This window comes from Musa acuminata, chromosome BXJ3-2 (assembly GCF_036884655.1).
Source record: "Musa acuminata AAA Group cultivar baxijiao chromosome BXJ3-2, Cavendish_Baxijiao_AAA, whole genome shotgun sequence".
NCBI lineage: Eukaryota > Viridiplantae > Streptophyta > Magnoliopsida > Zingiberales > Musaceae > Musa > Musa acuminata.
Window position 1 is genome coordinate 681,470 of NC_088350.1, and position 11,817 is coordinate 693,286.

An 11,817-nucleotide genomic window follows, 5' to 3' on the forward strand; every position below is an offset into this window, starting at 1 on the left:
TTTCATTGTCTTTTTATGATGCAAAACATTATAATCTGAAGGTGATTAAAATTATTAAAGTTCAATATTACCTTTTTATGAAATTTTATGACCTGTAGCTTTGCAGAAATCTAATAATTTATGCGGGAATCAATATCTCATGCTACAACTTGTGGATTGTGGGTTTCAATTAAGCAACTCTTTCCGACGACAGGTGTCGCTGAGACCACCAAACATGACATCAGCCCTTCCGTAGGCTTTACGTTGCCGTGCTTAGCTCTCTGTCTACATATACGCATCACTAACCCACTTCTAATACCAACGTCTGCGCACCACAAAGATCTCGATGGCTCTCGACATCGTTCTCGTTGCCGGCATCCTCTTGGGAGTCATCGTCCACCTCCTCCTCCGCCGTAGGTTCCAGTCCATCCGTCGGCTCCGGCTCCCCCCTGGCCCTTCGGGCGTTCCAATCTTCGGCGCCTTGCCGCAGATCGGTCCGATGCCCCACGCCTCCCTCGCTAACCTCGCCGTGCGCTACGGCCCCATCATGTACCTCAGGATGGGCACTAAAGGGGTCGTAGTTGCGTCCTCCGCTGGCGCCTCCCGCTCCTTTCTCAAGGCGCTCGACCTTCAGTTCGCCAACCGCCCCTTGCCCATCAGCGGGAAGGACGTCACCTACGACGGCCAGGACTTCGTGTTCGCCAACTACGGGCCTCGGTGGAAGCTCCTCCGCAAGCTCGCTAACCTCCACTTTCTCGGCGGCAAGGCGCTGACCGAGTGGGCCCCGGTTCGCTGCGACGAAATCGGTCGCATGCTCCGCGCCATGCTCGAGTCCAGCCGGAACTCGCGGCCAGTTATGGTGTCGGAAGCAATGGTGTGCGCCAGCGCCAACATCATCGGGCAGGTAATGCTGTCGCGGCGGGTGTTTGAGTCGCAGGGAGAGGAATCAAACCAGTTCAAGGACGCCATCACGGAGCTGCTAGCTTGGTCGGGGAAGTTCAGTATCGGCGACTTTGTGCCGGCGATTGCGTGGATGGACCTGCAGGGAGTGCAGCGGCAGCTGCGCCGGGTGCATGTGAAGTTAGACGCTCTGATCACGGCGCTCATGGCGGAGCACGAAGCTACGGCGCACGAGCGCGAGGGGAGGCCGGACGTGCTGGATCTTGTGTTGGCCAACAGGGTTGACGCTGATGGGGTGTCGCTTTCTGATGTCAACATGAAGGGATTTATCTCTGTGAGCTCTCTTTCCCTCTCTCTCGTTCCCCCCTCTTCTTCGCTACAGACAGCCAATTAGCGACGTACGCAAATTCTATTGACCCCCTATCTCCAAAACGTTCCCTCTGTTATGTCTAGTCATCGTTCTCATTTGACCAAGAGTGATGGTAAATATCATCTCAGAACAGGTGTTGGATCCTGCAACCAAACCAGCACTAGATATACATACAATAGAGAGCCACAAAACGTAAGCAGATGAGTTCCTAAGGAATTCCTACATTGTCTGCTCGATTATGGCACCATTTTTTGAGTCGCATAAGATTCTCCCACGAGGGGAAAAGATATTACCCTAATGCGTACTTTATTGGAGGCTCTCCTGTTTTATAATTTCATCATGCATGTTTGCTACCACGCAACAGCAACTTCTTCTCCTGGCAGGATATGTTTATTGCCGGAACCGATACATCATCCATCATAATCGAATGGGCGCTCGCAGAAATGCTAAGGAACCCAACCATCCTGCAGCGAGCTCAAGATGAGATGGACGAAGTAATCGGGAAGAACCGCAGGCTTGAAGAGTCTGACATGCCAAACCTTCCCTACTTACGAGCCATCTGCAAAGAGGCATTACGACTGCACCCTTCCACGCCGCTCGGCGTCCCACACTACACCTTCGAGGCATGCGAGGTGGATGGCTACCACATCCCCCCAAACACACGGCTCATCGTCAACGTATGGGCCATCGGGAGAGACCCCGACGTGTGGGAGCATCCCCTGGAGTTCAAGCCGGAGAGGTTCTTAATGATAGAAATTAAGCGAAGAAGATAGAAAGATAGAAATTGTAGAAGAAACTATGAAATGTATAAGATATAATTGCCTAATACATTTTGATAGTGAGTTCTTGACAGCCATTTATACACACTCAGTAGGGAATTTATACACATTCAGCATGGAGGATTTTTCTCAACTGCTGAGAGATTTCCTCAACTGCCTTGAGGAAATCTTATCTGCTTCTCAACTGCTGAGAGATTTCCTCAACTGCCTTGAGGAAATCTTATCTGCTTATCATGCCCCCGCAAGATTGAGCTTCCATCAAGGATGCCGATCTTGGACCGATGAGATGAAAATAGTTTACGGGCGAGAGGCTTTGTGAGTGAGTCAGCTAGTTGATCTGCTGTATGTACATGAGAAACTCGGAGTTGATGTCTGGCAACTTGATCTCGCACAAAATGGAAGTCGATGGCTATGTGTTTCATGCGGGAATGGAACACTGGATTGGCACATAAATAAGTAGCTCCAATATTATCACAATATATTGTAGGAATAACCGTGGAGTTGACGTTGAGTTCCTTGAGCAAATTTGTGACCCAATTGAGTTCAGTAGCGGCAGTGGCGACGGCACGGTATTCAGCTTCAGTTGTAGATCGTGCAACCGTCTTTTGTTTTTTAGAACTCCAACTGATTGGAGTAGCTCCAAGGAAGACAATGTTTCCGGACATAGATGTTCTATCATCAAAGTTCCCTGCCCAATCAGCATCAGCAAAGGCATGGAGATGGAGTGAAGTATTTTTGCGAAGAAAAATGCCATGATTAAGAGTCCCTTTAAGATACCGCAAAATTCGTTTGACCGCAGACCAATGCGTAGTAGATGGTCGATGCATGAATTGCGATAACTTATTGACGGCAAATGAAATATCTGGACGGGTGAGAGCCAAGTACTGTAAGGAGCCAAGGACTTGTCGATACTGAGTCGAATCTGTAGCAAGACTTCCATCACATAATTTAAGTGATTCACTGGTAGAGAGAGGAGTTGTAACCTCTTTCGCATCCTGCATGTTTGCCTTTGATAATAAATCTTGAATATACTTTCTTTGTGATAGGAAGAGACCTGAAGAAGTAAATGTTGCTTCCACTCCCAGAAAGTAGCTTAAAGTTCCTAGATCTTTGAGGGAGAATCGATCAGCCAAGTGCTTTAGAAATGCCTGAGTCTTCAAAGGATCATTTCCTGTGACAATAATATCATCCACATATACTAAAAGATATATTATGCTTCCATTGTGCTGGCAAATGAATAACGAGGTATCAGACTTTGAATTGATGAAGCCAATTGAAGTCAAAAACGAGCCAAGCTCGTTATACCACGCCCTTGGAGCTTGACGAAGTCCATAAATAGCTTTTTGAAGTTTGCAGACATGCCTCGGATATTGAGGATGAACAAAACCAGGAGGTTGTTGCATAAAGACATCTTCAGTAAGTGACCCCTGTAAAAAGGCATTGTTAACATCCAATTGTCGTATGTGCCAGCCCTTTGAGATAGCCAAACTCAGGATAAGACGGATTGTTGTGGGTTTAACAACGGGACTAAATGTCTTTGTGAAGTCGACACCAGGTCGTTGATGAAACCCTTTGGCGACTAGACGTGCTTTGTATCTGGCAATGGATCCGTCTGGGTTCCGCTTAATTCGAAAGACCCATTTACACCCGATGATATTTTGTGTGTGTGAAAGGGTACTAAGGTCCATGTAGAGTTATGGAGGAGAGCATCATATTCGTCACACATGGCTTTACGCCAGTGAGAAGATTTTTGAGCCTGAGTGATTGTAGTGGGTTCACTGGCCTCAGTGGAGGAATTTGTTATAGCATGTAAGTCAAGGACTTGACGTGGTTTGAAAATACCACTTTTGGAGCGTGTTGTCATTGGATGTCTAGGGGGGGTGGAAGTGATAGATTGTGTTGGTGGTATAGCCGAGGGCGAGTCACTGTCATGGACCGGGTCAACCGTCGGCACAACAATGTCACTAGATCTAGGAGAAGGTAAAGCCAGTGGCAATGTTACCGAGGGTATGACTTCATTAATAGGAGAAACTTGTGAGGAAGGGAGTGGAGGAATAGAGGGAGTGAGAAGCTGTTGAACTGGAGTAATAGTAGTATGTGAATCTTGAGAGTAAGGACTGGACGGTGTCATTGGAGGTTCGTGTGATGAGATCGGAGGGATATTCCAGTGATGTATGTTTATTGGAGTAGTTTGCATGGTAAGATTATTTTGAAAAGGAAAGACAGACTCCTCAAAGATAACATGACGTGATATAAAGACCTTTTTAGTTTGGGGTTCATAGCATCGAAAAGCATTATGTTCAAGAGAGTAGCCTATAAAAGTGCAAGGCTTAGATCGTGGTGTTAGCTTATGTGACGCATAGGGACGGAGCCATGGATAACATAAACAGCCAAAAACTCTGAGTTTATGAAGGTTTGGAAGTTTGTGGAATAATTTTTCAAATGGTGACTGGTATTGTAAGACTGGAGTGAGCATACGATTAATGAGATAAACTGCAGTTTGAAAAGCTACTGACCAAAAAGATGGTGGCATGGATGCTTGATGTAGAAGGGAGAGACCAGTTTCAACGATATGACGATGTTTGCGTTCGGCAGAACCAACCAATTGGGGAGTATGTGGGGGTGACTTGAGGTGTTGTATACCACAAGCAGAGAGATAGGATGTGAGGGCTTGATATTCGCCTCCACCATCAGAGTAAACTATTTTAATGGAAGATTGAAAAAAATTCTCGACCAACTTTCGAAAGTTGGTAAATACAGTAGAAACATCAGACTTATGATGGAGAGGATATAACCATGTGTACTTAGTAAAATAATATACAAAAATGACATAAAAACGAAACTTGTCAAAAGAAGGAATTGGGGTAGGGCCCCACACATCGGTATAAATGATTTCAAACGGTTTAGAGCAAGAAATGGAGGTTGTCCCAAAAGGCAGTTTATGACTTTTATTGCAAAGACAAGCATCACAATGATTAATAGTGCTATTGATTTTCAAGGTAGGAAGAGAATAACGAGAAAGTAATTTTTGCTGAATAAAAGGGGAGGGATGACCAAGACGACGATGCCATACATCAACCGGAGCTGCGATTGAGGAGTGAGCAGTAGGAAGGGTAATTTGTGAAGTGGATGGCCACTCATAAATGTTGTCTTTGTTCTGGCCCTGGACCAAGGATGCCCCCGTGCTCAAATCCTTGACAAGAAAAAAGTTAGGAAAGAATTCAATTGATGTATTATTTTGTTTACAGAATTGAGAAATAGAAATGAGGTTTCTTTTAATGTTAGGTGCACACAAAACATCATCGAGTGTAAAGGTTGTGGTAAGTGAACTAAGCGTTGAGGAACCAGAATGAGTAATAGGAATTCTTTTACCGTCACCGATGATGATATCTTCATTTCCGTCATAGTTGTTGTGGATGGACAAGTTTTGAAGATCAGAGGTGATGTGATGAGAGGCGCCCGAATCCACAATCCAATTAGGTTGAGTAGGAGTTGGAGTAGCCATGAAATTCGCCTGAGGCCACTGTGATGGAGCAGGGAGTCTGGGACGAGACCGACAGACTTTCGCGGAGTGTCCAACTTTATCACATAGTTGGCAAACAACTCGTTGGCGGCCTGAGAAGTCAGGACGCGACGGTTGAGTATTATGAAAGTTACCACCTTGATATGGGTAAGGAGGGTTTGGTCTGGGCCCCATAAGGCTAGGAGGCAGCTTAGCCAAATCGTTGTTGACGTGCTTATTGTACTGGTTGCTCTTCCTCTTGGATTTTTGATTGACCTGAGCTGTAATAGGTGGTCCGGGCAACTTATCATCACGCTTCAAGTACGTCTCATAGTCGATCAACTTATCATAAAGTTCTTCGAATGATATTGGTGAGTCACGTGCCCGAAGTGCTGCTGTCAGTTCTTTGTACTCGCCTCCTAAGCCATTGAGGGTATGGATTAGGACTTCTTCATCGCTAAGAGAATGACCTATCAAAGCTAAATCATCGATAATAACTTTGATATTTTGTAGATAATCAGCAATAGTACTTCCCTCTTGTTTCATTTTCATCAGATTGGAGAGAAGTCCGAGCATGCGAGTACGCGAGCGATTTGCCAAAGTTGTTTGTAATTTGCACCATGCTTCTGCAGCAGTCGTATATGAGGATATCAGCGGGGCAATGGATCCAGCAACGGAAGCTTGAATAGCTTGGAGGATGAGGCGATCTTGACGTAACCATAGTTGGTGGGCTGGATTTGGCACTAGATTGGGTTCGCTTGGGATGTTGATCATTTCAGGTGGACACTGGAGAGATCCATCAATGTAACCTAAGAGATCATAGCCAAATAAAAGATTAGAAAGTTGTGCCCGCCAAGATACGTAGTTGCCGCCTTTGGATAATTTGAAGGGAATGAGTGCTGCAGCATTGATGGTGATAAGACTTTGAGAAGTGCTCAGAGTCCCTACAGAAATAGGGACAGGAATATCGGAAGAGGAAAATGAAGACATCTCAGATATTTTGTGGCGGGTCAAGTGATCTTTATAGAAGATGTAAAGATATAGGAGGAAGGGAGGAGGAGAAAAGCAGATCGATGCGCTGCAGAGTAGGCTGCTGCGCGATGAACTACAGAGAAGGCTGCAGCGTGATGAACTGCAGAGAAGGCTGCAGCGTGATGAACTGCAGTGATGGGCGAGCAATCTGTAGCAAGAAAGGCAGCGATGTGGAAGAAATCTCTGCAGCTTGCAGCGATTTCTGCAGTGATGCTGGAGAAATCTGCAAGGTTGGAGATAGTTGCAGTAATGCAGTATTGGAGTTTGGTGGCCAGAAGAGCAGCGGAGTTTTCAGCGGAAGACTTCGGTTGGCAAGGGAGTAGCAGCCGGCGGTAGAAACAAAGGCCGTGACTGTGCTTCCTTTAGGATCTGATATTAGCAGTCGCAAGTGCTGCAGTAGGCTGCAGCGAATGGCTACGGCTGAGGGGCGGAGGCGTCGCCACGAGAGGGATGGTTGGACTCCGGAGAAGAGGGCTTGCTCTAGGCAAACGGCTCTGATACCATGATAGAAATTAAGTGAAGAAGATAGAAAGATAGAAATTGTAGAAGAAACTATGAAATGTATAAGATATAATTGCCTAATACATTTTGATAGTGAGTTCTTGACAGCCATTTATACACACTCAGTAGGGAAGTTATACACATTCAGCATGGAGGATTTTTCTCAACTGCTGAGAGATTTCCTCAACTGCCTTAAGAAAATCTTATCTGCTTCTCAACTGCTGAGAGATTTCCTCAGCTGCCTTGAGGAAATCTTATCTGCTTATCACTTAAGCGGTAGAAACGCCAAGATTGAGCCACTGGGGAACGACTTCGAGCTGATACCTTTCGGCGCCGGGAGAAGGATCTGCGTCGGAATGCATGCAGGACTCATCATGCTGCAGTATGGGCTCGGGTCTTTGTTGCACTCATTTCATTGGAAGCTTGCCGATGACGTAGAGGAGCTCGACATGAAGGAAAAATTTGGCGCCGTGCTTCCCAAGGCAGTGCCTCTCAAGGCTGTAGTTAAACCACGCCTCGTCGAAAGTGCCTATATGTGATATGTGTGGGTTTAACATGTATAATATGCATTAAGTATATTATGCACAACCTAAAAAATAAGGAAGGATGATATATGCATATAGGTGAATTGGCATAGAAGGTTTATTGTCATGATCTCAGGTATGTATATATATATATACATACATACATACATACATACATACATACATACATACATACATACATACATACATACATACATACATAAATAAATATATATATATATATATATATATACATATACATACACATATATATATACATAATTATATATATATATATATATGTATATATAAATATATACATATATATATATATACATATATACATATATATATACATATATACATACATATATATATACATGAATCAAAAAAAATTTGTCTCTCTTGAAGTCATACTTATAAATCGATTTGAGTACCTATTTAAGGTGAGCAAGGACACTTTCCTCATCTTAACCTTAAATCAAACAATTAAGAGTCTCTAGTTAGGTTGAGATGGGTTTCTTTCCTTATACCAAATCAGATAAACCTTCTAATACAATAAGAAATATAACCTGATTACAGAAAATCAATTTATCAGACTACCTTAATCGAGTACAAAATTAAAGCCGCTATAAAAATTTAAGGATACTCTTAACTAAAAGTTCGGTGATGTAAGATTTGTGTGTGTAAAATTAATAGTGCATTTTCTTAAAATTCTTGAATTCTTATATTATTGTGTTGGATGTTAAACCAAATTTTTAGGAGTAACGAAGTTGGTGAAACTATCATAAAATACGAGTAATCAATTAGCACTCTGTAATCTTTTAGTAATTCAATAAATGTTTTGATTTTGAAGAATCTTGAATACGTGTTTGATCTTTTTGACAGATGATGTGGACCGACAGCCCATTTCTTTCCATTGGTGTTGGCAATTCTAAATCCAAAAACTATTTTACCAAGATTTTATGTTTTGTTTATAGAGAGAATATTCCAACTGAAAAACGTCTCATAACTTTGTTTGTTTCACTCTATACATTATGTCGATTCAAAACTACAAAAATACATAGACAAAATCATAAGGATGACTTTTCCACTTTAGCTCAACAAAAGGTGCCGCCACTGTTTTGTTTTCTTGTTTTGCGGCTTCAATAAATGACAAGCTATGGACGATGGGATTCAACCAAACTAAGACAACAACGCAAAATATACACAGTCCACAAAATGTTCAGTGTTGTCGTAAGTTGGTGGCAGCACCAGCTTTGAATAATATTTATTGGGTCTATTTAGTTTAATTAAAATTAGATAGAAATTTATTTCATATTTATTTATTATTAAGAGTTCAAGTCCTGATGAACTCTAGGTGGAACTCTATAAATAGTGATATAACCTTTTGTTTCAATCAATCAATCAATGAAATATTATTCTAGTATGTTATGACAAACTTTAGGAGGTTGATCCTCTCGAAGCGATCAAGGAGGCTGATCATCTCAAAGTGATTATCCCCTTTTCTCTTCTTTCTTTGACTATAAGATCATAGGGTCTTATTATTTGGTATCAGAACGGTGATCCTTGACATTCTCGCTATAGTGTTACTGTAGTTAACAAAAAAAAGAGAGAGAGAGAGAGAGAGAAAGAAATTTGTGTGAGGAAGGGTGAAGCCCACAAATGCCAATCCTTCTCAACCGAGAAGGAACTTTTGCGTCCCGACCAGCGACCACCGCTGCCCCTTCTCCTCCGCCACTACTGTTGCCCAGCTACCAAGTAGCTATCGTCATAAAAAAAAACAGAGAAAAAGAGAGAGAGAGAGAGAGAGAGAGAGAGAGAGAGAGAGAGAAGCAAAGAGAAGGCCGACAGCCCGCATCCCCTACTTCAGGCCAGCCCACTCGCCGCTGTTGCTCTCCAGCAAGCGACCACCATCGCCCGCTTCCTCACCAAAGGCCACCGCTACTCGTTGCCTCCCACATGAGCCACCACCACCGCCTCATTCTCCATTGCTGCCCACCTCCCCTTGGGTCGCAGCCGTAGCCGCTCGACCTCCCCTCCTCAGCGATCATTGGTGACGCTACTCTCAACCGCGCCACCACCATTGCCTCCTTCTCCACCACCACCCACCTCCCCTTAGGCTGCGGCTGCAGCCGCCGGTTTGTCACGGACAAACTTCTAAACAAGGTGTTTGATATAATGCTTATGTATGTCCGTGTCTTTTGGCATGTTCATGCCTTGTACAGAATGTAAAGGGGCGGCCGAAGGCTTAATAGTCCCATTTTAGTTGGGTTGGTGGCCTCTTTAGGCTTGTAAATAAAGGTTGTGTCATGTGGACACGTTCGAGAGCTTTTCGGTCTGTAATGGACCATTTTACCCTTTGTTGTGCCACTGTTCAGAGCTTGTAAAGTCTGTTTGTAATTTGCATTGTCTATGAAGTGTTTTTCGGACATGTTTGCTTGTGGATCCCGATTGAGGAGTTCTCTTTAACCCGTTCTCTCTTTTGTTGGTCCTAAGGGACAATGGGAGGCTTCGGGGAGGCTGACCTTTGTGGACGGACGCGCGAGGGTGCCGCACGCCTTAGGCAAAACCAGCTAAGGTCGTGACATTATGGTATCAGAGCGGGACAAGCACTCATAGAAACACTTGACATGCAAACGTGGGGGACCTAGCGGGGCTGCGTTGAGGGCAGTCAGCACATGCGCGACCGTTTGATGGAAAACGGGCATGGAGATGTAGGGAAAAGAGTCGCTCAGAGGAGCGGGCATCTGAGATTGGCATTCAGAGGAATGGCCAACCCTTCGCGCAAGAGGCACCACGAGAACAGGCAAGCTTGGAAGAATTTGGAGCGCACAAAAGTTGGGATGGCTGAGTTTGAGCTACGGCTTAACGTTGACAACTTTACTTGATGGTGCTCAAGGCAAACGAGGCGCTTGGCAAAGGACGAGACCATGCAAAGTGGAATGAGTTGCTCAGCGACCGAAAGAGTTGTGCAAAGCTCACAGAGGTGAGGGGAATTGCTAACTCGAAGAATTCGGTACTCATGCATGGGCTTGTATGCGGACGATGGATTGTTCATGGCCATCCCAAGGCGGTCGAGACTCGGCGCCATGGAGCATTGAAACTTTCTCTTCGTCATGCGAAGGATACGTCCGGAGGAGGCTGAAGTGTGCAACGAGTTCAGCATGTTGCTAGGCCTTGACGGGTGCAGCGGTGGCTGTATTGACGTGGAGGCGCAATCTAGCAAGTGTGTTTGCAAGAGGCAGAACAATGCACAGTTTGTTCAGCAGATCGGAGTAGTCCAAGGGGATGGTGGTCTCCGAAACGAAGAGAGATGTTGCTCCAACGGGACAGTTATCCAGGAGGGATAAGTCTCAGCTCTCCAGAGGGAGAATCATGTGAGACGGACTTCACATGTTGAGGAGGAGTACCTCACAAACAACAACTCCACGAAGCTCGATGGACTGAGCAAGCGGCGAGGAGTCGTCGCATGATCTCGCTTGAGAGAATGCATTGGTGGATGCATTGCGAGATCAAGTGGGGGAGCGACCCAAATCTACTCAAATGGAGGCACACTTGGAGTCGATATGGAGATCGGACTCAAGGGAGGGCTGACCCGTGGAATGGTGGGCGCGAGGGCCACCATCGACTCAATGCAAAAATGAGGAGCGGAGCAACTTTGGTGTAACTGGGCGAAGTACCCAAGCCGCATGAAGGGAGCCAGCATAGAAGTTGGAACATGGAGCAGAGGCACAGCGCTTTCCCTAGACAGAGGTCAAGGACATGAACTCTTGCAGAGGTAGGAGTAGAATCATGCTGTTCCCTGGGTCCTTCATTCTGACAGAGCGGACTCATCTTGCATGGTGCCAAAGACGAAGGGAGCTTCGGGGCACATGCACCTTATCTCGGAGGAGCATTCGATGGAGGAACTAAGGCGACTCAATTTGCGGAGGCGAAGTTGGGTACAGAAGGCCTTAGCACGGGGCAAGAGGACGCAGAGGCGGGTACTCTTGAAGAATATGCCATAGTGTTGCCATTCGAGTTGCTATGAAGGAAGCGGTGCGCAGTGGAGATTGTGCTGGTAGGGGCAGAGGCCCAGGATCCAGGCAATGGTGCATAAATTACAGTGAAGTCAGTGGACTTCGGCAGCTACTAAGCGACGGACTGTCCTAGAGCGGTGCTTCATCTAGGTGTGACCCAAGAGTGGGTGGATGAAGGTCGATTGCCAAAGGAGCGAACAAAATCGAA

The 11,817-nt window shown here is 45.2% G+C and overlaps 1 protein-coding gene across 1 annotated transcript; it reads left to right on the forward strand.

Moving 5' to 3' along the window:
- Nucleotides 1–325: 325 nt before the first annotated feature.
- Nucleotides 326–7,602, forward strand: LOC108951142 (flavonoid 3',5'-hydroxylase). Its single transcript, XM_065137864.1, has 3 exons — nucleotides 326–1,213; nucleotides 1,633–1,991; nucleotides 7,332–7,602. The coding sequence occupies exons 1-3, from the start codon at nucleotides 326–328 to the stop codon at nucleotides 7,600–7,602; spliced, it is 1,518 nt and encodes a 505-aa protein (XP_064993936.1).
- The last annotated feature ends 4,215 nt before the right edge of the window (nucleotides 7,603–11,817 follow it).